Source organism: Paroedura picta, chromosome 15, assembly GCF_049243985.1.
Source record: "Paroedura picta isolate Pp20150507F chromosome 15, Ppicta_v3.0, whole genome shotgun sequence".
NCBI lineage: Eukaryota > Metazoa > Chordata > Lepidosauria > Squamata > Gekkonidae > Paroedura > Paroedura picta.
This window is the reverse complement of record NC_135383.1, coordinates 16,439,862-16,467,574: the sequence shown is the minus strand read 5'-3', so window position 1 is coordinate 16,467,574 and position 27,713 is coordinate 16,439,862. Positions and strand designations below refer to the sequence as shown.

General features: G+C 52.7%; 2 protein-coding genes across 2 annotated transcripts; one reads left to right on the top strand and one right to left on the bottom strand.

Annotated features, from left to right (window-relative positions):
• Positions 1-758: 758 nt before the first annotated feature.
• SLC46A1 (solute carrier family 46 member 1) lies at positions 759-7,998 on the top strand. The gene is made up of 5 exons (XM_077311370.1): positions 759-1,173; positions 2,700-3,552; positions 4,448-4,531; positions 5,036-5,192; positions 5,984-7,998. Exons 1-5 carry the CDS (start codon positions 913-915, stop codon positions 6,063-6,065), a joined length of 1,437 nt encoding a protein of 478 aa, XP_077167485.1. The 5' UTR covers positions 759-912; the 3' UTR covers positions 6,066-7,998.
• Positions 7,988-26,639, bottom strand: SARM1 (sterile alpha and TIR motif containing 1). The gene is made up of 9 exons (XM_077311369.1): positions 25,809-26,639; positions 17,021-17,639; positions 16,163-16,375; positions 15,858-15,949; positions 14,828-15,063; positions 13,117-13,219; positions 12,416-12,605; positions 10,974-11,095; positions 7,988-9,906 (listed from the first exon to the last, which is right to left on the bottom strand). The coding sequence occupies exons 1-9, from the start codon at positions 26,246-26,248 to the stop codon at positions 9,777-9,779; spliced, it is 2,145 nt and encodes a 714-aa protein (XP_077167484.1). The 5' UTR covers positions 26,249-26,639; the 3' UTR covers positions 7,988-9,776.
• Positions 26,640-27,713: the final 1,074 nt, after the last annotated feature.

Here is a 27,713-nt window from a genome sequence, read left to right as displayed (position 1 = left end):
GATGCGATACCCCCTCCCCCAGAAGTAAATAAAATGCCCAGCAACTGTTTACACACTCCATATTTTGGCAAGAAAGGTTCCCATCTTGCCATGTCCTACCTCTGAGGATGGCGGCCACATTTCCTGCAAAACATCAGGGACTAAGACTACCAGACCATGGCCACACAGCCCAGGAAACCCACAACAGTCAGTCTGATCCTTCCAAAGAGCTGTTTCACTGCTTGAAATGGCTCTGGGGGGTTGGGACAGACATAGAGCATGCCCTGTGGGGATGGTTGGGTTGGCAACCACTGGGATTAGAGCTGATCACCAGATAGATCAGTTCCTCTGGAGAAAACGGCTGCTTGGAAAGGTGGTCTGTAGCAGGGGTGGCCAAACTGTGGATCTCCAGTTGTCCACGGACTACAATTCCCATGAGCCCCTGCCAGTATTTTCTGGCAGGGGCTCATGGAAATTGTAGTCCATGGACATCTGGAGCACCAGAGTCTGGCCACCCCTGGACCAATGTTTCTCAACCAGGGGTTCGTATCACCCTTTCGTCTCCCTTCCCTGGTTTCAGTCTGAGTTAGGCGAAACTCCACACAGGCGTCCCTTCCCCAAAGCTACCCATTTCCCCCGGGGGCGGGGGAGCACACTTCTGTGGTCCGGAGCTCAGCCACAGCTCCAGGAGAGCGCCAGGCGGCACCGGGAGGTTGACAACCCTCCCGAGTGCCACTGCCTGCAGCAGGCTCCCGGGAGAGCCCCGCGTCAAGGGTCCTGCGGGGGAAGGAGGAGGCGAGCAACCAGGCAGGCAGGAAGGAGGGCGGACGGCTGCTCTCGCCTGGCCCGCCCCGCCAGCTGCAAGGACCGCCCTTCGCCGTGGCCTCGCGTCGTGTTTGGCCGCCGCCGCCGTCGCTCGGGGGCTCGCTGGCCATGGCCGCGCTGCCTTCGGGGGTCGCTCGGGCGGCTCCCGAGGAGGGGGTGCCGGCGCCGCCCTCCGCGCCCTCCTGCTGGCGCCCGCGGGCCGTGGAGCCCGTGCTGCTGCTGGCCACCCTGGCGCTGGGCGTGCAGAGCCCGCTTCTCACCCAGTACCTCTGGGCCCGCCTCGCCAACGGCACCGGCCCCGGCAGCGCGGGCGGAGGGAGCAATGGCTGCGCCAACGGGAGCGGCGCCGGGCACCCCGGTGGGCAGCAGGTGAGCCGGAGGCGTGCAGCGAGCCCCTCCGTGGAGGAGGGTTGCCAGCTTCCCGGTGGGGCCTGGGGATCCCCTGGCGCTCTTGCTGAGCTCCAGGCGACAGAGATCTGACCTCCTGGAGGGAGGGGTCTGCTCTGCAGGGGGGATTGGAGGGGATTTTCTTTACCTGAGCTGACTGCTTTGGGCTGATTCTGCGTTGAGCAGGGGGTTGGACTAGATGGCCTGTATGGGCCCGTTCCAACAATATGATTCTACCTCCAACCTCTCTAGATTCCACTCCCAAATTGCCAGGGATCTCGTGACCCCAGGTTGGCAACCCTGGCTTTGTGGCAGATGCGGGCACGATATGCTCCTTCTCTGGGAGCTGTTTTATGGAAGAGGAGTGGAGAATCAAACCCAGTTCTCCAGATTGGAGTCTGCCACTCTTAGCCATCACAATGCGCGGTTTTCCCCTGGATCAGACCCACTGGCGCGTGAAGCAGCTACCGGACTGACCATCTGGTTTCCCACCCCGCTCTGGAATAGATGGTCTGACCGCCGCCAGGAATCCCTCTTAACTGACCCAAGGGATGGATTCTGGGGTCCATTTTGGCCAACCTCTGTGGATGGCAGCCACATTTCCTGCAAAATATCAGGGACTAAGATGCTTTAGTTCAGGGGAAGTCAACCTGTGGTCCTCCAGATGCCCATGGACTACAATTCCCATGAGCCCCTGCCAGCGAATTCATGGGAATTGTAGTCCATGGGCATCTGGAGGACCACAGGTTGACTACCTCTGCTTTAGTTAACCAAAGAAACCCTGTTGTTTGAATAGAGATGCTCTCCCAGAGTTGCAATAGGAAGGACTATCAGGCTGTTAGGGTATTAAACTAGTCTTTATAACAGTAGTGACAATTCTATTATATACACTATTACAATTATTTATAGTGAAGCAAAACAAATCAGCCTCTTGTGGCGCAGAGTGGTAAGGCAGCAGACATGCAGTCTGAAGCTCTGCCCATGAGGCTGGGAGTTCAATCCCAGCAGCCGTCTCAAGGTTGACTCAGCCTTCCATCCTTCCAAGGTCGGTAAAATGAGTACCCAGCTTGCTGGGGGGTAAACGGTAATGACTGGGGAAGGCACTGGCAAACCACCCCATATTGAGTCTGCCATGTCAGACATGACCCAGTGCTTGCACAGGGGATACCTTTACCTTTACCTTAAGCAAAACAATGCTTGAAAATGTACAGGTTTTGTTGTGAGGTTTTTTTTTTAAGTGCTCCCCGATATTCCCCAATATTTCCATTTGGAAAATGGGAAAAGCCCTTAGACACTTGGCCCGTGAAAAGTCTTGCATTTGGCTCATTCTAAAAGAGAAAATATTTCATAGGAATCTTTCTTAGCACTCCCCCAGATTTCCCCATTTTATTACTGAAAACTGCAAACCAGCCCTGGGGAGGGGAAAATTTCCACCCAAAATCTTCTCCCCCCCCCCCCCCCAGGCTTTCGTATCGCTAGGCCTGACCTCCGTTTCTCTTTCTCCCCAGGGTGTGGAGTCCTCGGTCGCCCACTGGAATCTCTACATCAACCTGGCCGGCTTCTTTGTGGGCCTCTTCTCGGTGACCCTGTTTGGCCCCTGGAGCGACAGCGTGGGCCGCCGGCCCGTCCTCATCCTGCCGGCGCTAGGCATGGCGCTGCAGGCGGCCGCCTACCTCCTGGTCATGTACCTCGAGCTGCCGGTGGGCTACCTCCTGGTCGGCCGCATCCTGAGCGGTTTGTCCGGCGATTACAACCTGATTTTGGCAGGGTGTTTTGCCTACGTCGCCGATGTCAGTGACAAGCATTCCCGCACCTTCCGGGTGGCTGTTTTGGAGGCGTGTCTCGGCCTGGCAGGGATGGCAGCCAGCATCATCGGGGGCCAGTGGTACAAGGCTGAAGGGTACCTTGCGCCCTTTTGGCTGGTCTTTGTGGCGAGCTCCTGCACGGCTCTCTACGCGGCCTTCTGCCTCCGGGAGTCGGTGTTGCAGAGACGGTCGGGAAGGCTGTTCACCCTCCGCCATTACGCGGCCGTGTGCCGCCTGTACGTGGACCCTGGCCGGGGCAGGGCCTGGAAGAAGCTCGCCCTCTATTCTCTGGCGTTCTTCCTGGTGGTCACCGTGCATTTCGGAACTGGAGACATCTTGGTCCTGTACGAGCTGAGCTCCCCGCTCTGCTGGGGCTCCGACCTGATTGGGTATGGTTCAGCCACCCGCTACCTGTCTTACCTCACCAGCTTGGCCGGGCTGTGGCTGCTCCAGAAATTCGTGGCGGACACCTGGGTGGCAGAACTGGGACTGCTTTCCAACGTTTTGGGGCTGGGGGTGATTGCGCTGGCTGCTACCACCCCGCTGATGTTCACAGGTGAGTCCTGCTTTCAGACCTTCTGGAGAAGTTTGCTTCCACAGATGCAGGGGACTCCAGGAACGCACATTCCTCCTTTGTTGGTAATGTCCAATAATGACTTGCATGCCTAGTGTAAATAGCCCAGGCAAACCTGACCTTGTCAGATCTTAGAAGCTAAGCAGGACCGACCCTGGTTAATACTTGGAGGGGAGACCTCCAAGGATTTGGGTGGTGGCTCCTCCCAGGAACACCGGGGGTCACGATGGGGAGGCAGGAAGCAGCAAAGCACCTCTGAACAGCCCTTGCCTGGCTGCCAGATTATCCTTCAGATCTCTGAAGCTAAGCAGGGCTGATTTTGGCTGGTATTTGGAAGGGAGACCTCCAAGGACTGGGGTGGTGGAACACCAGGAGTCACAACACGGAGGCAGAAAGAGGAAAAGCACCTCCAAACATCCCTTGGCAATCCTCGGATCTCCTTGCTATGCTGCACACAAGCCACAGCTGATAAATAAATGCATAGTGCAACCCTTCAGAGGGCCGGTACTAATTCAGAACCTCAGAAAAACACCGTCCACTATTCCTTTTCCTACTTTGGCCCTTCCTGTTTCCCTGGAAGGCCTAGAGGTGAAATGGCTCCCCTGTTTTCGTCCTCCCCAGCTGCTGCTGTTCAGAGGTATGCTTCCTTAGCTCCTTATAGCCATCCTTGGTTTTTGGCAAAGGCCTTTCCCCCGTTGGTGAACGTGTCTGGCTGAATTCATTCTTGCTACCAGGATGCTAAAAAGACATCTGCGTGTGATATCTTTCCCAAGCGCAGCCAGGAGTCCCTCGTGGGGGAACAGCGGCTAGCAAAGTTCCACAGGCCCAATTTGTGGTTCCTCTTCTTCTAACCACGCCTGCTTCTGTTTGTGCCCAGGCTACGGCCTCCTCTTCCTGTCGAGGGCAGCGACGCCCGTGATCCGCTCCAAGCTGTCGAAACTGGTCGACGAGACAGAACAGGGTAAGGCGAGCGGCGGGTCTGCAGCCATAGCCCGGTGGCGAATGAGCTGGGCAGGCCGAGGTCCGTGGCCTGGAGTCTCTTTGCTTCGATTGTCTTTTCCCAAGCTAACTTCTCGCCCCTCTTGATGTGCTAGAAAGAGGGAGCTGCAAAGGGGACAGATGGGAAGGTCCGGAGGCCTGGCAGAGTTCCTCAGACCATGCAAAATAGCACCCGCTGCAGGATAAGTTTTGTAACAGCTCGTTTTGGCTTTTAGGGGACAGATTTTTCGGTGTTTAGAAGACAAGCTTTGTGGGACGGCTCAGGGCAAAGCCAGGGAGGGGGGAGTTGTTTTTGTCTCTTCCCCAGCCCCCATCTAGATAGGATTCTTGGGCCAGACACTCCCAGGAGAAGAGAGCCGGTTCAAAGTACATGATTCGCCTGCAACGGAATGAGGTCTGAGGAGGGTTGCTGCTTTCAGTTTTCCCCATGGTTGCCTGACCTCTGTGCAAACTCTCTCTCCTCCAGGGGCCCTCTTCGCCGCAGTGGCCTGCACTGAAGGGCTGTGCTCACTGGTGGCCACGGGCGTCTTCAACTCTCTCTTCCCAGCCAGCCTGCCTTTCATGAAGGGCTTCCCCTTCCTCTTTGGAGTCTGCCTCCTCCTGGTTCCAGCTGCCATTCTCGGGTAAACCTCGTCTTGCTCCTTCCCTGGGGCAGGTTCCTTTCTCGGGCTGAGTTTCCCAGGGTTGGAGGACTTGAGTGTGCTTTAGTGGTTACGGTGTTGGACTAGGACCCGAGAGTCCCCTGGAGGGTCTGATGTCCCCTCCCCAATCCAAGAGGACTACCAGAAAGTCCTGATTGGGACCCTCCCGGGTTGTCACCTGCAGAGGCCAGCAAGACGTATACGAAGGGGGGCCACAGAGTAAAAAATATGAGAAGGGGAGCCCAGTGGGTTTACACACTGGTAACCAAACTGCTGAAATATCCTTTATGTCACGTATGACATCATGATTGCTAGAAAGCTTGACCTTCGTCAAGGGCAAGGAAAAGAAATCATGTCAGCCGTTCCTTAGCTCCTGCTTGAATTAATGCGTTCTAAGGGGCAAAAACGAACGCACGTGCTTCTCTTGGTCACATGTTCTAGAAATCCGTCTCGCGTATCTAGAAGGTATGTCGAATATAGTTAATTCACTCTTAGCTTAGGCCTTTTTTAGCCTGGCTCATTGCACAAGCAGCCAACTTACTGCAGGGGGTGCTGCAACAGGGATGATCCTGCGTTGAGCAGGGGGTTGGACTAGATGGTCTGTATGGCCCCTTCCAACCCTATGATTCTATGATTCTAACTTCAGAGGAGTTCCTCAAAGGACCGCGGCCCCCAAAAGGTTGAGTTTGATTGCTCTTAACTCCTGCCCAACACAGCTCCCGTGCCCTGCAGAGTTTAACAATGTCTGTTTTCTTCCTCCCTCCCTGACCCAGGTGGATCGAAATGCAGGATTCAAAACCCGAGTACAGCCATTTTGAGGACATGCCTAGCCCAGTCCAGGAAGCGGCAGACTGATTGCCATTGTTCCTGAATCGGTGGCCCTGCTGACTCTGAAAGCACCAGTGTGATTTGGCCGCAGTTCTAATGTTGATTGAGCCACACCCGGTGGGCAGGAAGGCATTTTGTGGCCCCGTCTTGTGTGCAAAGTCTGCGACAGGCTCAAGAGGACCGCGGAGACGTCATGCTTTCAGGCTCTCTGCAGGGTGGGAGCGGTTTCTTCCATGGCTGGCTGGAACAAGGGGGGGCAGCTTCTCTCCAGTGGTGGTCTCTAGTCAAAGTCACAAGCTGAAGTGCGGGGGGGGGAGCCATGCGGAGGTGAAAGGAAGGAGTTTGGGCTGCCGTGCTTTGCTTGGCTTGGGCAACCTGTGCCACCCAGTCCAGCTGTTTCAAAAAGGCGTGGAGGAACCTGCCTCCCTCCCCTGACTGAATGAGAAGCTACAGCTGGCAACTAGCCCAGGAAAGGGCACCTCTGTTGTTGGATTCATTGTTGGACAGCCTGGAATTTCAAAGGGAAAACTTTGGGGTGAGAAAACCAATCAGAGACAATAAGGGGGCTTTCCCCCTGAAGAGTGAGTGGCACAGGCGATCGGGTGGGTAGGGCTGCAGACGGCAAAGCACCCCATCTGGATGCCACTTAAGTGTCCTGTGCCAGGGCAGGGGCCTGCTAGTTGCCTCTGCTTTGTGATTCTCCTTGCCACTCCAAAACAACTCTTCTGCTGCAGCCTGGACCTCTGGCACTAAGGGGGGAACAAACTATGGCTCTCCAGAAGTCCATGGACTACAATGTCCATGAGCCCCTGTCAGCAATTCATGGGTATTGTAGTCCATGGATATCTGGAGAGCCAGCCCTGCACTAAAGTGTGGTAAGGTGTTTTGCTAGGTTTGGGGCCTCTTATTTGGGTCTCTGCTGAACACTTCATCTTGAGTTATGCATGGTAGTTCACCTCGGAGGCCCAGCTTCCACCATGGGAGATTCGCACAGAGCTGTCTCCGTACCTGGACGCTTTCCATTATCTCAGGGAATCAGCTCTGTGTGGGGACTCACCACTCCCTTTTGTTGGCTCCTGATGGCAGATATCAGAGGTGCAAACACCAAACTATCTCAGAGCTTATGGCCAGCACTGGCTTCTTTCCAGTTTCTTGCTTTTTGCAGTTCTGCATTAGTTGGGTCTGTTTTTTCACCCCACATTCTCATTTTCCTCGCTTGTGTGTTCCCATCACTTCAAGGGTCCCCCCCTCCCCCCGTTCCTCATGTGTCTTTCCTTCTACTGGTGGCTGATTCAATATTAAATGCCTGGCAACCCTCCCTGCAGATTTAAACTGCAGGTTTTTCTGTTGGACATAATACAATGTAATATCAAATCCACCACTAGAGGGAGGCAAGCATATGTGGAGCATTAAAAAAAAAACAGGATCGTCCTGAAGCACCAGGAGCACACAGAGGAAACATGAGAATGTGGAAATGCCCCATGTGTTCTCTGCGCTCTTAAAAACAGGCTTCTGCATGATGATAAAGCAACTTTCGCAAGTCTGATAAATCATGCAAATTAAGTCAGCTTGCTACGTTGGCAGGAAGGCAAGGCCAAGCGCTGAAGCTCACTTTCCTAGCCCTGGCTAGAATTCTGACCTACCCTCTCCAGGTGTTCATGAACTACAATTACCATGAGCCCCTGCTAGCATCTGGAGAGCCACAGGTTGGCCACCCCCGTCCTAGATGCTCTTAAACCCATTTGTGCCATAATGAGAGCTAGGGGCTCACTTGAAGAAAACCTGAACAGCTGCAGCTCTCATGGTTTTGCCCTCGGGATCTATTTTTCGTCATTGCCAGCACAAGCCACCCCGACATTTCCCCTGGACAGTGCCGCCCATGTACTCATCCAGGCCAGCATCTGCAAAAAACATTTCTGGTGCGGCAGCTAAGAAATAAAGTCAGTGAATAAAACCAAAACGGGTTTATTGCCCAGGTCTGCCTGACCCTCTGTCGGAAACCCTCCGCTGGAAACGCTTGCATTATGACAACCGTAGGAAGGAAGGGTGACGATGCTAGAGCAGGCCGAAGGTCCACGCAGCGTCCGGCATTCAAAGGGACACAGAACACCCAGTGAACTGGTGGAATTCATGGACACGGGATGGAGCGAGACCTGCTAGTTTACAAGGCATTAGGAAAGGATACTTGAGTAAAATTTGGGCCAGCATGGTGTGGTGGTTAAAGAGCGGTGGGCTCCCCTAATCTGGAGAACTGGGTTCAATTCCCCGCTCCTCCACATGCAGCCAGCTGGATGACCTTGGGCTAGTCACAGCCCTCTTAGGACTGTTCTCGCAGAGCAGTTCTCTTGCAGATCTCTCAGCCCCACCTGCCCCACTGGGTGTCTGTCTAGATGACCCTGGAGGTCCCTTCCAACTCTGTGATTGTGTGATGGCTACCACGTGGGTGGGAATGATCAGAATTTCTCATCCGTATGACAGTCAGTTTCCATGATGAGGAAATGGCCAACCTGGATACTGATCATCAAGTGGACGGGAAATTCTGAACTTTCCCACACATGTGGTGGCCACCCAGGCTTTGGGAAGGCTTTGGAGGGGGTGGGTGGTTCAGATCAGCAGTGGAATAGCGCCCACCGCATCCTAAGCAGGCAGTAGGGCTCCTTTTGCACACTTGGATGATGCACTTTCAATGTACTTTAGAAGCGGATTTTCTTGTTTTGCATATCTGTTTAGATATGGAATGAGGCCAGTTCTGGCAGGGATGGCGCAGAGAGGGAGGGGGGTGAATGGAGTAGTCCAGCTGTCCTCTATTCAGAGAAGAGATCTGGATGAGGGGAGGGGCCATGGCTCTGCAGGAGAGCAACTGCATGGCATACAGAGGGTCCCAAGTTCAATTCCTGGCATCTGCAGTAGGGGATATGAAAAAGCCAGCTTTGGGCACGGAAGAAGAAAAGTTGGTTTTTATACCCAGCTTTTCACTACCTCAAAGTGGCTTACAATCGCCTTCCTCTACCCACAACAGGTACCCTGTGAGGTAGGTGAGGCTGAGAGAGCTCTGACAGAACTGTCACCACCCAGCATGTGGAGGAGGAGTAGGGAAATCAAACCCGGTGCTAGGCTATCACTCTTAACCACAGCGCCATGCTGGCAAGGAGTCCTGCAAAGGATACTCTAAGGAAGAGCCTTGGGGTCTGTCCTGAATCAATTGCATGCCGTTTTCATTAGAGAACCCCACGGCTTAGAAAGAGAAAAGTCCCCCTGCACTGTAATTTCGGAAACACCTATGGTGCTCCCCCCTGAAGTCTTTTTTTCGCTGAGCCAAAAAGTCTGAAATGCAAGAGCCTTTTTGTGACGGGAAGCTGCGGTAACTGAGAAGCAGGTAACTGTAGAAGACCCCATGACTGAGATTCCCAAGTAGGAAGAGGGGGCCACCGGACCACAGAAGTCCCACAGGATTAAGAGCCTTAGCTGAAAGGACACACACAACGGCAAGGGGACGAGGGTCAGCCAAGGACATTCCAGGCTGAAGGGACCCCCCCCCCACCCCGAATATTCACGCAGCTTCTGAACCAGCATGTGCCAAAGACAGAGCCTCCCGGGGTGAGCAGTCTGTGGCATGGGGGCTTGGCAAAGGCAGGGAAGGTGATGGTTAAGGCCACTCTTTGCAACCCGGGCAGGAGCGCCTGCCCTGGCCCCTTTCTTCGCCCAGCAGGAAACAGGTGGGGGCAGCTCCTGCGAGTTCTAGGTCTGCCCCATGGGGGGTCCGCATTCCAGGCTGTTCTCGGAACCGGCGGAAGAGTCTCGGGAGGAACGGCCCTGCAGGAAGCGGATGATTTTATCGATCGTGGCCTCTTGGTACTCGTGGGACCACCTGCGGGGCAAAGGAAGACATCCGGCTGAGGCAAGCAGGGGGGCATCTGGCCCGTGGGCCAAAAACCACAGGCCTCCTGAGCTGTAGGCTGTGCTGGCTGAATGGGGGGACCAGTGTCCACCTCCCTTTGTGTGGCATGGCTGTTTTTTGGGGGGGAGGGCGGTGGTGGAATGTGCCATGAAGTTGCAACCAGACTTAGGTTGGTCCTGGCAGGGGGAGCCAAACAGCGGCTCTCCAGATGTCCATGGACTACAATTCCCATGAGCCCCTGCCAGCATATGTTGGACATCTGAAGAGCCACTGTCTGGCCAGTCCTGCTGTGCAGTGTCCAAGGCAAGAGATGAGCAGAGGCGGTTTGCTGTTGCTGGCCTCTAAGGAGTGGTCTCCCATCCCATCCATGGGCAACCCTGCTTAGCTTCTGAGATTTCACGAGAGCAGTCTGGCCTGGGCCATCCAGGGGAGATAAGGCACGACTAAGGCAGTTCCAAAGTCTGGTTTAGCACTAGATCTGGAGAAGCCTCCTTCCTCCGCCTGGGCGAAATTGCAAACATTCTGCATGGGAATGCTAGCAGGATCCCCTGGCAAGGAAGAAGCAGGCAAAGCAGAGCCCTTCAGTGCTCCCCCTAAAACCCTTTCCAGATTAAAGGCTCCTTGAATTAGCATGCCCAGAACTGCCTACCAGGGCTGGTGCCAGCTCTTCCAGATCTTCCCAAGAGGCCTTAGCCAGAGACCTTTGGCATGTCAAGCGTGAGCCTGCCCCAGAACTAGATCTCAGGTGGTCAGTGGTTGAGCAGGCCTTGCAGAGCAAATGGGCACCACTACAGATGGTGCCCAGAGCTCTGTTTTGCTGCTCTCCCAGCCCTTTCCCTGGGGGAAACCACAGACCAATTCCCAGCCAGTCGGCATGCATCACCCTGAGCAAGGAACAGTCCCCCGGATCTACACTCTTTACCTTCATGGGTGCCACAGAGAAAATGGACCCATCTTGCAGTGGCAGGCATTGCTCTGTCGCACTTTGTGCCCTCTGACCCTAGACTATGGGGGGGGGATTTCCTCCATCCACTCACTTGATGCCGTTGAATTTCAGGACAGCCCGCATGTCCACAGGGAGCGTCCCGGGATCCGGCCAGTCAAAATGGTCCGTCACTGGGATGATGTTTTTCCCGCAGCTCAAGGCCGTGGCAATTTCCTGTTTTAAAAATCAGAAATGTTTTATTCCTTTTCTTTCTGGGAAGGTGCCCAGTTAGGGTCATCCACGTTAGATGCAGCTCAGGATTTCTCCTTTAGAAGAAATGGTCCCCAGGCAAGACTGGCCTGTGGTCACAAAGGGAGGGAAGTGAAGGGCCAGGACTGTAAGGAGCAAGGAAGGACTCGGTTCATCTAACCTGCAAGACTGAGCTTTCCTAAATCCCCATGATTTGTGCCAACCAGTCACGTGAAGCTAGTCAACGGAAGAATACCCCTTTTCACTACCCAAATAGTCCCAAAACAGCTTATAAACTCCTTTCGCCTCCTGTGCCCATGACAGACACCCTGTGAGGTAGGTGGGGCTGAAAGAACCCAGACAGAACTGTTATGTGAGAACCGTCCTAAGAGAACTGAGACTGGCACAAGGTTCTCAAGGTGGCTACATGGGGAGGAGGAGTGGGAAATGAGAAGAAAAAGGAGAATTGGCTTTTATACCCCGTTTTTCCCTGCCCAAAGGAGTCTCCATGCGGCTTACAATCGCCTTCCCTTCCTCTGCCCATGAATAACACCCTGGGAAGGAGGTGAGGCTGAGAGAGTCCTGAGAGAACTGCTCTGTGAGAACAGCACTATCACGACTGTGGCTGGCCCAAGGTCGCCCAGCTGGCTGCATGTGAAGGAGCTGGGAATCAAACCTGGCCAGCCAGATGAGAAGCCGCCGCTCCTAACAGCTACACCACGCTGGCTCTCCTGGTACATCTAGACTTTTCTGTCTCCTTTGTCCCCTCCCCCAAGTCTGAGGAGACAGTCACTGGGGTGGCCTGCTGGTTGAGACCCATCCCCCCCCCCTTTAAGTCCCAAGGAAAGCTGGATTCTGGGATCTGCTTTATCCTGGAGTCTGTTTTAGCCTGACTAAATGAATGCCTAATCTCAGGAAGACCCGACGGCGAGGCGGCCCCACTCCTTGACCCCTGAAACACCAACACAGCTCCCCTCCTGGGAATCACCCACAAGGCTTTTCAGGAAAATAAAAGAAGAAAGAATCCAAAGCGGAGATCACCACTTAGTCCTGCAACCGAGGCCAGTCTCTGAACATGCACCGAGTTATTTTAGGATGCCCACCGTTATGTTCTTGCATTGCTTGCGGGAAAGGGGCAGAGGCCTTTCGATCCATTGGCAGTGCCAACGCCTTTCCACAATTCAGTTGCTCGCTGGGGGAAGGGAGGGAGCCGCGCAATGCCGCAACACAATGCCATGGCGCGATGCTGCGGCGCATCCAGTCCCTTGCCCTTCTCCCCCCCCCCCCCGGGACAGGCACCCTTACCTTGTGCACCCAGTCTTTGCACTCGGCGTCTTCCATGCACTTATCCAGGGAATGGGAGGACAGGACCAGTACAAAGTTGCGGGCGCTCATGACGCTCTGGATCAGCTTGTCCTCAAATTTCCCCGCCTCCAGTTTCTCCACGTCCAGGAAGACGCTGAAGCCGTGCAGCTGCAGGTGGACCTTCAGGAGGCTGAGTAGAGAGTGTGGGGGAATCGGAAGGGAAGCATCACCTGGCCAACTCAGACCCAAAGCGCCATGTAGCCCTGAACAGCAAGCCAGCCTAAGTCCAGGTTTGGAAACTGCTGGGGATTTTGGGGTGGAAATTCAGGAGGGTGGGGTTTGGGGAGGAGTGGGATCTTGGGGAGGTATAATGCCATGGACTTGCAGGGGTGGCCAATTGGTGGTTGTCCCGATGACCATGGACTACAATTCCCATGAGCCCCTGCCAGCAGGGGCTCATGGGAATTGTAGTCCATGGTCATCGGGACAACCACGGTGTGGCCACCCCGTGGCTACAGTAAACTTAATTCCACCTTCCAGCTTAACCCAATGATTGTTGTGCACCCAGTCTCTCTGTCTCTGTCTCTGTCTCTCTCTCTCGGCATGTCACTTTCTAAAAGGGAGCCTTTCTGTTTTGCTGGAATGCCCCCGAACAACACGCACTGACACACCTCACACACTGCTCCCAGCGACCCTCTCACCTGGCTAGCTGGGACCCTGAGATTCTTCGGTAGCTGATGAACACATCCGTTCCCTCCAAGGTGGATTTTCCGTTGCTGTACGGCAAGGGGGAGTGGAGCATCTCTGGGGAGGAAAAGAGCAATCAAGGGGGGGGGGCGGCTTGATTTTGAGCCACAGGCCTTTCCAAATAGTGGAAAGAAACAGCAGGGTAGAGGTGGTGTTTTACACCCCGCTTACAAACACCATTCCTTTCCTCTCCCCACAACAGGCGCCCTGTGAGATAGGTGAGGCTGAGAGAGCTCTAAGCGAACTGCTTTGTGAGAACAACTCTAAAGAGAATTGCTTTGTGAGAAGAGCTCGAAGAGAACTGTGGATAGCCCAAGGTTACCTATCTGGCTGCATGTAGAGAAGGGGCGAGGAATCCAATCAGGTTCTTTAACTCTTTAACCACCACTCCACTCTGGCTCTCAAGGCAGAGCATGGTGGGGGTGGGGACAAGGCACTATCTAGCCTCTTGCCTTTGAGATCTTAATTTGCTTCCAGGATTGCTTCTCCTCCTTCCAGGAAGCCATCAAGAGTGGGAGGACCTTCTGCTTTAGGGCTGCATCAAGAGGAATGCCAGACCCCTTCTCCCTCTGTGGTTCTTTCGTTACTTGCGTCTGGCACAGGCCAGTTTGAAGATGCAGTGAGCAAACTCGCTGTCTTTTCCTTAATTTAATTTTCCTTGCAGGGATGCACAAACCCATCCTTTCTGTAAACAGCTTTCATCAGTTGTGATCACAGTACAGAAGAAACAATGAGTTTGTGTGTCCCTGCAAGTGAAACAAAATTAAGGGAAATTCAGCAAGCAAGGTTATTCATTGCCTCTTAAAACTGTCCTGTTTAAGACCCACAAAAATGTATTCAAGGCGTGAGCTTTCGTGTGCATGCACATTTCCTCAGACAGTGGAACAGGGGTCATAAGACTACAGATATAAGGAGAAAGTAAACGAGTAGCAAATCAGCAAACAGCATCACAACATCCTAAATATGCAGCTCTTTTAATTACTTTTTCACAACCGGGAAAGGGTCTGCCATTAATCACTAACCTTAACAGTTTTATTCCCCCACTGTTTTTGTGAATGACAACTGAACCCAAAGGACAGATTTGCTTTTCTAGCAAGGAATATGCTGCATATTTAGGATGTTGTGATGCTGTGCACTTATTGGCTAATCATTTACTTTCGTCTTATATCTGTATTATGATCCCTGTTCCATTGTCTGAGGAAGTGTGCCTGCTCATGCCGTGAATAAATCTTCGTTGGTCTTAAAGGTGCCCTTGGATTCAAATTTTGTTGTGCTCCTTCAGACCAACACAGCTATCCACTGGAATTTGTTTCAGACAGTTTTTCTCTACTGTGTTGGTAATTTTCCACTGTGCCTCCCATACTGTTGTTGTAGCCTTTGGTCGTCTCTGATTTTCCCGGTGGGAATGTTATGTTTTCGATCCTGGTTGAGCTTTGCGCTCAAACGGGAACTGAAGGGGGCTGGTGAGGTGAAGGGATAGGAGCACCCCGGCACCATCTTTCCTTAGTCTTGGCAAAGTTTTCTAGGATCTACTCACAACTTCCAATAAAGTGATCTTTGCACCAAGTCAAGGTCTCTCATTGTGGCAATTGGTAGAAACCTCACACTTGGGCAGGTCCTGGTGCCCAGGGCAGAGCCCCTGCCACCCCCCTTCCGGCCACTCACCACGTGCCGCATTCAGGATGCGCACCCGATGGAAACCGACGTCCATCTGGCAGTCTTCTTGCAGCTGCTGCTCAGTAACCCGGTGGAGGAAGTTTCGGTCGATGCCGCAGGTGACCAGATTGTAGGTGTACTGGCGGAATTTGGGGTCCACGCTGCCCAGCCAGTCGGACAGATTGCTCCGGTCGCAGGTGGAATAATTGGCATAAGTCTTCAGTTCCGTCAGTTCACGGAAAAACCTGGGGAGGCAGAAGGTGAGCTTCAGGTAGGGCGGCAATTTGACCAGGTAGTTCAGGGTTGGTGTTCAGATGCAACGTGGCTGGAGGAGAGGGAAGCAGCCTCCCTATCCCACAGGGTTAGCTCAGGGATTGGGTCTCCAATTCTGGGCTGGTAAATCCCTGTCAATTCCTGGGAGGGGGGGGACTTGGGGAGGGCAGAAAGAGAGAGCTCAGTGGGGTGTAACGCCATAGCATCCGCCCTCCGAAGAAGCCGACCTCTCTAGAGGGCTGATCTCTGTAGTCAGATGACTAGCTGGAATAACACAAGGTCTCCAGTCCGCCCCCGTAGGTTGGCAACACTCCCCAGAGGCAAGTCTATGCAGGACCAGGGACAGCGAGCAACGCAGCTCTCCTCTCACTGTAGCAATCCAAAGGCCAGATGGTCTTCAGTGCCAGGATTGGGACCTCCAGGCCTGCCGCTGTTTTTCTCCTCTCGTGGGACTGTTTCCCCAGGAAGGGTTAAAGAAGTGGAAGGTTCCATTTGGAATTTTGCAGTTTTTAAATAAGGGTGGGATAGCCACAACAAAACTGAAGAAGCGTGGGATAGCCACAGCAAGGTGGGATAGCCACAGCAAAACCTGATGAGAAACATTCCAGTTTTTGTTTTGTTCTGCTGAGTGACACATGTTGGTCCTTTACGGTGTTCTTTCCTCCTAGGGCCCTTCATTCCAACTGCGCACCCCCAGCCCCACCCCCACGGCATTTGGGTAATATCCAATGGAATGGGCAGGGCAGGGGGACTGGCCCGGCCTTACCGCTTGCGAGTGATGCTGGAGGTCATGCCAAGGTCTCCTTGCAAGTCCTCTTCGGTAAGCCTCAGCAGCAGGTCCCCGTCCACCTGGTGCTCCTGCAGATGGAAAAACACCCATTTAATTTCCGTCCTGCAGCCGAAATGCTTGAGGATTCGAGGGAATGAGAAGGGATTGGGAGGGGGCAGGCCAGAGAGCCTCATGAGGGAGAGTGCTTGGAGTGCTGGGCATGTTGTGGGACCCAGAATGCTGGAATCATTGGGCAGGATCCCTGGAGGATCCCTTGCCGCCCTCGCCCCCGCGAGCCTCACCAAGAAAAGCGGGCAGTACTTGACGAAGCCAATCTGCTGGAGCCACTTTTGCACCTCCAGGGGTTTCCAGTTGGGCACCGTGGGCAGGAGGCGCTGAGGGACCTCCTCACCCATGGCACAGAGCGCCTTCTTGGCCAAGGAGGAGGTGGTGCCATTGGGAGAGTAGCAGACGATCCTCTTCAGGCTCTGGATGGCCCCGATCTCTGTAAAAATCTGGGCAACAGAAGAGAAGAGCTGGTTTTTGTACCCCGCTTTTCATCGCCTGGTCAAGACAAAACATTCTATCTATATCTTGGGGCTATTAGCCATTAATGGCTTCATATATTTAGACAATCCCATAAGAACATAATTAAATTTGCTCATCCATCCAATCTGCCCATCCATCCATCTTTCTCTCTGTCTATCAATCTATCTACCCACAACACACCCATCCAGCCAGCCATCCAGCCATCAATCATCTATCTGTCTGTCTATCATCTGTCTGTCTGTCTGTCTGTCCATCCGTCCATCCATCCAATTTTTCTATCAGTGTATCAATCCATCCATTCATCATCGTCTGTCTGTCTGTCAATCCATCTATCCATCATCTATCTCTGTCCATCCATCTGTCCATCCATCCATCATATATTTCTCTCTGTCTATCAGTCTATCAACTCATCCATCCATCCATCCATCCATCCATCCATCATCGTCTGTCTGTCTGTCTGTCTGTCTGTCTCTCTCTCTCTCTCCATCCATCCATCCATCCATCCATCCATCCATCCATCCATCCATCCATCCATCGATCTACATGCACACACATATGTATACTATCCTTTACCATTAAACCCACCCAGTCCCTCCTATTTCAAGCCTTACCTTTGTCTTCTTCTGCCTGGCTTTGATGGCCGCCTCAACGCACAGGTAGAAGGCAGCGATGCATTGGGCTTCCAGGCGGGAGCTGTCCAGCAGGGGCACCAGGCGCTGCAGGTCGTCTGCCGTCCATCCTTGGCTGTTGTCGCTGCTGCCCAGCAGGATGCAGGCAAACTGCCCCGGGTCCAGGGTGGTGATGAAGGGCTCCACCAGCGCAAGAGTCCCCGAGCGCTCCACCTCCTTCTCGATCTCCTTGTTGGTGGCCAGAACAGTGATGGCCAGGCAGGCGTAGAAGCGGAGGAGCTGGTCCTCCTGGGTGAAGGCCAGGGGGAAGAGCCACTCCGCCGCCCTCTTCTCCACCATCAGCCGCTGGTTGGCCTGCCCGCCGTACATGGCGCAGTTGGCCAGGGCTGTGGCGCAATGGCGCAGCACCACCGGGTCGCTCCAGCGGCACCAGTAGAGGATGGCATCGAGGCCGCCGTCAGAGATCAGTTGGTGGCAGGTCTCCTCCGAGTGCTTGAACATGTGCTCCAGGATGCCGGAGGTGCTCCGGGCCAGCTGAGGGCTGTCCCGTTCTTTGGACAGGTTGAGGATCACCCCAAGGCCGATCCGGGCAATCCGGTCCCTGGCGACAAGGGGAGGGGTCAGGATTTGGCCTGCCCTGCCCAAGGGAGGACCTCCTGTCCCAAGCCACAGAGCTATTGAGCTCATGGAAGCCATGGCCCTGGGTAGGGTGGCCAGATCAGATCTGGGAAGTTCCTGGAGATCAGAGGCTGAAAAAGCTTTGGGGTGAGCAGAGACCTCTGCAGGTATAATGTGAAAGACCCACTTTCTAATGCAGGCTTCCTCAACTAGGGTTTTGTGAAACCCTGGAGGTTCTTGATGGCCCTGGAAGAGTTTCCCAAATGGGTGGGAGTCAATTCATTTTTTTTTCAAATACTTTTAAAATGTATTAACCATTTATTGAGCAATATGACCATATGTGGTCATGTCAACCCACCCACCCCTCCCAAAATCTCCAGGTATTTCCCAACCTGGAGTTGGCAACCCTACCAAGAGTTAATGGCAGCTTCAGAGGGCTGACCATACGGTAAGCCATAGATTTTAGGTGAAATTCCTCCCCGGATTTCCCCCCTCCAGAGCCTCCCCTTGCAAACTCCAGGAATTTCCCTGCCTGGAGTTGGCAACCTAAGAGGGAGAACTGTGTTCCACCAGAGGAAGACTTTCAGACAGGCTGCATTTTCTGGGAAGTTGATGAGACAGACTTTCCCGGAAATGTGGTGTTCCTCCCCGCCCCCCCCGCGTACCGCTGGTGTTGACCTTGCTGTAAATTTGGCAGCTGAGCCAGAGCAGGTATTGGGCAGATGCCCAGTTCCACTCATCCCGGAGTCTAAATCCCGAACAGGGCCCTGCTTGGTCTATTGCTGCAATCCCAAGAAAGGCGACAACAGTCCCTCGGGCCCTCCCTGTCCTGAGTCACCATTCCCAGACAGGATTATTATTGCAGATATTTCGTTAGAGACAATTGCGTCACCCCCGCCCTCTTGGCACCGATTCTGCAGATCTGACGGCTTCTTTGCTGCCAGAAGGCCTTCATAGAATCATAGGATCATAGAATCATAGAGTTGGAAGGGACCTCATGTAGTCCATGAGGTCCATGAGAAGGGACCTCATCTAGAATAATAGAATCATAGAATCATAGAGTTGGAAGGGACCTCATGTAGTCCATGAGGTCCATGAGAAGGGAACTCATCTAGTCCAACCCCCTGCGCTATGCAGGACACTCCCCACCCTATCACTCCTCCACTGTAACCTGCCGCCCCCTTGAGCCTTCGCAGAATCAGCCTCTCCATCAGATGGCTCTCCAGCCTCTGTTTGAAAATCTCCAAAGATGGAGAAAGGCTGCTCTCTTGCAACATGGTACTGCTGCATTTTAATCACAGATCACTCACTCAAGAGGGGTCCTTTGTATTAGGTTACATTACCCGTAGGTTTTGGGTCTGTGCAATAGTGTGTCATTAATAATTTTAATAAGAGCCTCTTGTGGTGCAGAGTGGTAAGGCAGCAGACATGCAGTCTGAAGGCTCTGCCCATGAGGCTGGGAGTTTGATCCCAGCAGCCGGCTCAAGGTTGACTCAGCCTTCCATCCTTCCGAGGTCGGTAAAATGAGTACCCAGCTTGCTGGGGGGTAAGCGGTAATGACTGGGGAAGGCACTGGCAAACCACCCCGTATTGAGTCTGCCAAGAAAACGCTAGAGGGCTTCACCCCAAGGGTCAGACATGACCCGGTGCTTGCACAGGGGATACCTTTACCTTTACCTTTTTAATAATTTTTTAAAAATCTTAAATGAACACACGAATGGCACTAAATATATTCTATTCTATGGAGTCTGATCCATTTCACGGGAGTTTCTTTTTTTGTGCAGCTTGACCCATGTAGGCATGTTCTTCCCCTCCCCAAAACCTGACCTCCACAGGCTGCACTCCCCCCCCCAAAAAAAAATCTTCAGGTACTCGCATTTACGCCACGCCCTCCATTCTTCCTGCCGCTCTGGTAGTGGGGGGTGGGAACAAGATTGTTTTTCCACCATGTTAGGATTTTTAAAGTCTTTTAATGGGTATTTTAATTGGGGTTAAGACTTGTTACCCGCCACGAGCCTTGCAGGGAATGGCAGGACATAAATATAATAATAATAATAATAATAATAATAATAATAATAATAATAATAATAATGATGATGATGATGATGATGATGATGATGATGATGATGATGATGATGATGATGATGATGATGATGATGATGATGGTGGTGATGGTGATGGTGATGATGATGATCTCCCAACCCAGACTTAGCAAGCCTAGTTTGATGTTCCCTCTAAACCTGGGGAGGGGGTGAGCTGCTCCTTAACCCAGGAAGCCCAGTTCATCAGCAATCTGGAGCCACAAGAGGACCTATGCTGCCAATTGCCCATTGAAAGATGACAGTGGTTCTGTTCTGCCCAGGATGTGAACAGCTCTGCCCAACAGGGAGGAAGAATTAAGGGGAACAGTGCCTTAGTGGCGTTCCTCCCCCCCCCCCCCGGCATGCTAGAGCACAGGGGAAGGAGTCCCCAAAGGGCTCACCCACACGATTCAGCCTGGTGCACCTGGGAACAGCCCTCCTTCCTGGCCGTGTCCCACCACAACAATCCCCACAGACTGCATGATTCCTGCACCTTCTGCCTTTGGAGCTGAAAATCGCACAAACCGGCCATTTCCAAGGGCAAGAGGAGGAACCAGCAGGCAACCGCAGGAGTTACGGTACAGGCCGCTCCCGGAACATTTCCCCCTCCGTCTGCGTCTGCAGCCCACCTTGTGTGGAAGGAGTGGTGTGTGGTTTTCTTCTTCTTCCTTTGCTAGGAGGCACACGTTCTCGTTCCAGGAAACGTGGCTCCAAAAACTCTCCAGGGTGAGGTATTCGCTCCGTTAACATGAGTGCAATGCACTTTCCCAACTAGCCTCTCCAGAAGGCTCTTCAAAGTATACCTGGCACAAGGCAGGGGGCAAACCAGCATCCCCAGGTGGCCTCAAGTAGGCCTTCCTCAGTGGCACACCCCACTGTGGCCACAGGCTGCCCTGTGGCTGCTCTCAGGGGCCAACCCCAGCTCTTTGGAGGCGTCAGATGCAAATCGCTTTGTGGTCCAAGGGAAAGAATGAACCGGCAAGGTCTGCTCACCCCCTCATGACTCTGAGTCCAGGGTGAGGACCCAGCCTTCATCTTCAGAGTACGCTGCATGGACAAGGAAAAGGCACGCAAATCCAAAAGGTGCAATTTAGCATTCAGAAAATGGAAGAGCCTAGAGAGGCAGCAGAGATGTACTTTAAAAAAAAGGGGGGGTGGCTGTTTCTTACAGCAGAAAAAACATATGATAATTTCATTGCAAGAGTTGGTTTTTATACCCCACTTTTCACTGCCCGAAGGAGTCTCAAAGCGGCTTTCAATTGCCTTCCCTTTCCTCTCCCCACAATAGACACCCTGTGGAGTAGGTGAGACTGAGAGAGCTCTGACAGAACTGCTCTATGAGAACAGCTCTAACAGGACTGTGACTAGCCCAAGGTCAACCAGCTGGTGCATGTGGATGAGCAGAGAATCAAATCCACCTTGTCAGATTAGAAGCTGCCACTCTTAACCACTACCCCACACTGGAAATTAAGTTTTGGGCCCATCTCTCTTTGCCTTGTGTAAACATTTTTGCAGTATGGGAGAAATCTGTCCTAATACCAAGTCTGTTTGGAAAGACATGCTGTCACTGTAAAACTAGGATGTAGAATGGTCTAGCACAGAAGAAGAAAAAGAGCTGCTTTTTATACCCCACTTCCCAAAGAGTCTCAAAGCAGCTTACAATCATCCTCCCTTTCTCTTCCCACAACAGACACCCTGTGAGGTAGGTGGGGCTGAGAGAACTCTGCGAGAACTGCTCTGCGAGAACAGCTCTAAGAGAACCAGGACTAGCCCAGGGTCACCCAGCTGGCTGTATGTGGAGGAGTAGGGGATCAAACCTGGCTCTCCAGATTAGAGGTTGCCACTCTTAACCACCACACCATGTTGGTTCTCATAGCCTGATCTCATCAGATCAATGAATCAGAGCAAGGCCAGTCCTTGGAGGGAAGACCACCAAGGAAGACTCTGCAGAGGAAGGCCATGGCCAGCCACCTCTGCTGAACTCCTTGCCTTGAAAACCCTGCAGGGTCACCACAACTCAGCTGTGCCCCAACAGCAAAATACACTTGCCAACGTACCACCATCCGGATGAAGCTCTACCATTGGCGATACATTAAAGATATGAGCGAGTTGCATAACTCAAGACTGTAAGAAACAGAAGACTGGAGAATCTCCCCCACCCCCTACCCCTGTTAGCTGGACGTAGGAAGACCACATGAAATACAGGTGGTTCTGAATGAATATGCCAACAGAAAAAAGAACCTGTTCCTGGCTACCAAAATATTGAATAAAATATCCAAATGTGACTTATCTCTTGGCAAAGCTCTCCCACACCTGCAAGCTGAAGGCCGGTGTTATATGAGTAGAATGGATGTTACAACTTTGAGTTGGATATATAGTAAAAAGACTTGATTGTCAGCAATAGAGAATAGGAAATATATTGGAATACTGGAAAGTTACAAGGAAAACGTTGACAATTATCGGAGGAAACAACCACGGATGAAAGTTCAACACTGAAAACGGCACAAATCTAGAGAGTCTGTTTTGGTTGCTTCATTAATTATTAAAATAGAAGACACATTTTGATATTTGATTCAATATTTTATTGATGTGTATTGTATGAATATGATACTGTATACGGATTTTGATAGCCTGGGCTAGGTTCTTTTTTTTCTGCTGGGACATAGGAAGATGGCAACTCCGAGGGTTCATAAATATCCGGAAATTTGAGGGTAGAGTCAGGGTGTGTGTGTCTGTAGGGCTTAGGGAGTGGTGGGCTAGAAGCCCACTTGCTTTTTCAAAGGGGCTCGGTGCTCTCAGGCTGCAAAATCTCCATGCCTAGCTGAGCACAGACAGCACATAGCATCAGAGGATGCAGCCAAGCCATTAGCTAATGCACCTTGTCCTCTCACAGGAACACACCAAACCACAACTGTGATTTCCATGCAGCCCGCTGAAAGCAGGTGGGGCAGGTAGGAGAGGGGGTGGGGTCATCCATCAAGAACAGCCGCCTTTCAGGTGGACGGAGTCCTTGCCAGGTCCCCCGGAGTCCTTCTTCCTGCGTAATTCTCAAGCCAGGAGTCCAAACAGTCCCACGTGACCCCATTCCCTTGACATAAAATTGTCAGCTCTGGATTCAAGCATACCTAGAGATTTGAGAATGGGGTCTGGGAGGGGAGGGGCATAATGCCTTACAGTCCCTCTCCCAAAGCAATTATTTTCTCCAGGAGAAGTGGACGAAACATTTTAAATAAATAAATTCTAAATGAGCTACTGGTGTAGTCCGGTTATAATTCCAGAATAAATTATAGAGGAGAGCGACACGGATGATCTGGGGCCAAGGGACCAAGCCCTATGAGGATAGGTTGAGGGACTTGGGAATGTTCAGCCTGGAGAAAAGCAGGTTGAGAGGGGACATGATAGCCCTCTTTAAGTATTTGAAAGGTTGTCACTTGGAGGAGGGCAGGATGCTGTTTCCGTTGGCTGCAGAGGAAAGGACACGCAGTAATGGGTTTAAACTACTACAACGATATAGGCTAGATATCAGGGAAAAAAATTTCACAGTCAGAATAGTTCAGGGCTGATCCTGCGTTGAGCAGGGGGTTGGACTAGATGGCCTGTGTGGCCCCTTCCAACTCTATGATTCTATGATTCTATTCTAAATATTATTGGAATTTCAAGCATTGTTTTTTGCCTCGCTATCCGTTTCTTCGCTCTCCAGCCAACCAGCAATACTAACAGGTTGATCTCCAGTTCCTTACCTGGAGGCTGGCAGCCCCATCTGGAAACCTTTATGAGAGATCATTTCGTGACCTTTTCAGGAGTACGCTGTTGCAAGAGACACTGACTGGGCCCCAACAAGGAAACAAAAGGCTCTTCACAGAAACGTAGCCGTTGGGGAAAAGAGAGGTCTTGCAGCTCTAGGATGCTCTGGGCTAGACTGCTCTCAGAAGGGAAGCAGGGTCACCCCTGGTTAGTATTTGGATGGGAGACCACCAGACAAAAGTTTAGCCTCTTGCCTGGATACCCCTACAGCCAGCATGGGTTTGATTTCCTATTACTCCTCCACATGCAGCCAGCTGGGTGACGTTGGGCTCATCACAGCCCTGATAGTGCTGTTCTCACAGAGCAGTTCTGTTAGAAACTTTCACAGCCTCACCTCCCTCCCAGGGTGTCTGTTGTGGAGGGAGGAAAGGAAGAGGATTGTAAGTTGCTTTGAGACTCCTTCGGTAAGGTGACCAGATTTTAACATTGGTAAAACGGGACATCATTGATGGGGGGGGGGGTCTTGATTAAAAATTCGGTCTATATGGAACAACAAAAATTTTCATAGAATGCATAGAATGCAAAAATAGTATTGTAATATATATATATATTTAATTTCAACATAAGTACAATTTGCCAGGTGCCCCCAGATGTCCCTCCAAAAGTGGGACAATTTGGTCACCTTATCCTTCGGGCAGTGAAAAGTGGGGTATAAAAACCTTCTTCTTCTTCTACTGGGTGACTGTAGGTTGGCTGCAGCTTAAAAACTCTGTACACTTAAGAGGATGGGGGGGAGGGTTGGGAAATACCCAGAGATTTGGGGATAGAGCCTGGGGAGGACAGGGCCCTCAGCTGGGCCCCATGCTACACCATCCACCTTCTAAAACAGCCATTTTTCCCAGGAGAACTGATTTCTCATGAGCTGTAATTCTGGGGGATCCCCAGGTCCCACCTGGAGGCTGGCATCCTTTTTACACACACACACACACACACACACCAGGGATGCACAACAGCTGACAGCAGCCCACACCCCCCACACCTTGGCCACAACGAAAGCCACTGCACCTGTGCCCTCTTCCTTTGTCTCTTCCCACCCCTCTCTGCCTTGGGTGTGTATGTGGAGGGGGGGAGTGGTTGCTGTCTCCCAAGCACAGGATGTCAACTCTCATTCTTGGTTCAGAAAGCATCCTGCACCCCCCACCCTCCATACAAAATTGTCACTCCCCAGACATGCAGTACAGACTAGCCAGAAAGTTTGGATGCCAGATTACCATGGTTGCCAGCTTTGAGTGGGGAAATTTCTGGAGATTTGTGGGGGGAGGGGGGAGTCCAGGGAGGGCAAGGTTTGGTAGGGGGGACTTCAGTGGGCTAATGGCCTTGAATCCACCCTCCAAGCAGCCATTTCCCCAGGGGAACTGATCTCTGTTGCCCAGGGATCAACTATATTTGGCAACCTTATGGAGTTGTTCGGAGCCAGGGTTCAGATCTTGGCTGCACTAGAGATTCATTTCAGGATTTGGGAGCAAGGATAGAATCAATTAGGTCAGAGCAAAGGAGAAGAGGGAACCCTGGTTGGTTTTGCACTGCAGCTTGGGTTAGAAACGGAATTCAGTCAGAGCAGAAAGATTGTGTATTCCCCGGGCTTTGTTTCAGGCTTCTTTCAGATTTCTGCTGTTTCTCATAATTCTGCAGTTCAAAACCCAATTGCGCTATTTACTGGACGTCCCCTCCTGTGGAATATATTTGACTCAGTGAGAAAGGAATGGGGTTAACTAAATAAAAATAAACCTCTGTTAAAGCAGGGTTTCTCAGCCAAGGTTTTGTGAAATCCAGGGGGTTCTTGATGGCCATGGAAGGTGTTCCGGAATGGGTGGCAGTTAGTTGATTTTTTACATTTGTTAAACATTTATCCAGTGATCTGGGAGGTGGGGGGGAGTCATGCTGATATCCCCTCCCCAAACGGCCAGTGATCAGACCGGAAGGGCTGGGAAGGGGAGGGCCCCGGGTGAGAATGTACACACAGCTCTGCTTCCCAACCACATTCTGCACAATTAGGCTGCTTCTGGAGTCTGTCAAAGCCTGAAGTGTGTTTCAGGGTTTTCTCAATGGTGAAAAAGTTGAGAAAGGCTGTACGAAAGAAACAGCGATCATAATTTGAGTGTCACATAACGGAGCAACTGAGGATAGTCAAGTTGCCTCTGTGGGCCAGGATCTGTGGCCCTGACCACATCCATGTGTCGGGCGTGCCACACCCACCCACCCCCAGCCTCCCCTGCAGCCTCTCCCTCAGCCCCTGTCCCCCGTCCCCCGTCCCCTTCGGAGCTCACCGGTTCTCAGCCACCAGGACCTGCTCCAGCAGTTTCCCGGCTTGGCACTTGGTCTCCAGATCCGCCGACTGCAGGAAGGTCAGCAGCAGATCCAGGCCTCCCTCCAGCCGAAGCCCATCGCACAGACTCTTGGCAACCTCCCTGCCCACCGTGGGCATCACCCACGCTTCTTCCACCAGCGCCAGGATCTCAGCCATGCCAGCCTGGAGGTCTTTGGGTCCGGCAGCCTGCTTGACGGCCGAAATGGCTTGATGCAATTCGGGCAGGATCCTGTGCAGAGCGGCTTGGATGTCAGTGCTCACCCCGGGGGAGACCTCCTGGTACGGCCCGGGACTTGGCGGCCACAGGCCCTCGTAGACGGGCACCGACGCCAGAGTCTCGGGGTTGGCCATCGCTAAGCGGCACAGTTTGTATGCGGAGACGAGGAGGGGGAGCACCATGGGGAGGTCAGGGAGGGGGGGGGCTGTTCTAGAACCACCTCCTCCTGGATCCGGTGCCCCGAAGGCTTACCTGGAGGCCCTGGGACTTCACAAAGAGGGCGGAGGGAGAGAGAGGAAGGGATGGAGAGGAGGACGAGTGTGGAAAAGGCACAGGGAGGAGAGCCGAGTTGGTGGGTGGATGGAAAGAGGGGCAGGGTGGAGGAGTGGTCTCGGGTACTGCCAGCTGCGACAGTCAGCCGGTGCCAGGTTGGTGCCTTTGCCTCCGGCTGCCAGCTTGGGATGCGGAGATCTCCCCACCAAGAGGATCAGCTTCCCCTTCATCCTTGCTCCTCCCCCCTCTCTCTCCGGCGATGATGTCAGCCATCCCAGGAACCGCCCCTGAAAGGAGGGTCTGTCGCCGTGGCAACAGCAGCATCCTTTCCTATCGCATCCCTGAAAAAGCTCCAAGCGTTACAGATAGCTTTGCTGGCCAAAGAGGGGGGAAAACACAATGCAACGCCTTTCAAACAGGGTGAAACCAGAAGATCACAAACAGGCAAGCGTTCAAGGACCCAGAATTCTTCACCGGACGGGAAGTTCCCTCCAAATGAAAAAAGGTGGGAGGGGAGAAAACTATTTCAGGAAGGTGGAGGGAATCTCAACCTGCACTTTCGCTTCTCCTCTTGAGCAGGGAGGGCTCATTTGCTCGTGTTATGACCCACTCTGTTCTGGAGGCTTAATATAAACCCACCAAAGGACCACAACCTATTTCAGAGCTTTGGCTCATGGGAAGCAAACAGGGAGTGCTGTATATGCTAAGGGACCTGACTTCCAGGAAGGGTTGGTTGCTCCAGGCTGGGAAATACACGGCAATTTTGTAGGTGGATCTGGGGAGGGAGCAGTTTCAGAAGGGACCTCAACAGGGTACAGGTTCATGGGGCCCACCCTCCAAAGCAAACTGATCTTGGTTGCCTGGAGATCAGCTGGAGGTCTCCCGGTGCCACCGGGAGGTTGGCAACCCAACTTACAGGGCAGCCAGATGAGGGATTGAGGCCCAGAATCTTCTGTTTTTCCAGAGAATGAAAGTTAACTTTGTACACGGAGACAGAGGTGCTTTTACCAGCTTTATCCCTGAAGTTGAGGGCTGGGGCTTTTCCTGCCCTCCGCAATGGCTATACAGCCCCCCAGAATCGTGTTCCGCCAGCCAAAGCCCTCCACAATGAGCTCAAAACCTATAATCCCTTCCCCCCCCCTCTCCCACACCCACACTGCAAATATTATTTCAGGAAAGTGGCCGGTGGGGCAGAGTCCAAGGACGTGTAGTTGCCAACCTCTCTCAGTATAATAATTGATCTCCAGTTGGTAGAGATCAGCTCCCCTGGAGAAAATGGCTCCTTTGGAGGGGAGATGCTACAGCATTGTACCCTGATGAGGTCTTTCCTTGCCCCCAAACCCTGCCCTGCCCAGGATCTATCCACAACATCTC

What these genes read in the sequence shown, in the direction of transcription:
- SLC46A1 (XM_077311370.1), top strand. Translation starts at nt 913, where the DNA reads ATGGCCGCGCTGCCTTCGGGGGTCGCTCGGGCGGCTCCCGAGGAGGGG. An exon ending in CACCCCGCTGATGTTCACAG is followed by an intron (nt 3,553 to 4,447) that starts GTGAGTCCTGCT and finishes GTTTGTGCCCAG; the next exon opens with GCTACGGCCTCCTCTTCCTG. An exon ending in GGTCGACGAGACAGAACAGG is followed by an intron (nt 4,532 to 5,035) that starts GTAAGGCGAGCG and finishes TCTCTCCTCCAG; the next exon opens with GGGCCCTCTTCGCCGCAGTG.
- SARM1 (XM_077311369.1), bottom strand. Translation starts at nt 26,248, where the DNA reads ATGGTGCTCCCCCTCCTCGTCTCCGCATACAAACTGTGCCGCTTAGCG. An exon ending in GTCCTGGTGGCTGAGAACCG is followed by an intron (nt 17,640 to 25,808) that starts GTGAGCTCCGAA and finishes CCTTGTCGCCAG; the next exon opens with GGACCGGATTGCCCGGATCG. An exon ending in CTGAAATTCAACGGCATCAA is followed by an intron (nt 9,907 to 10,973) that starts GTGAGTGGATGG and finishes TTTGCCCCGCAG; the next exon opens with GTGGTCCCACGAGTACCAAG.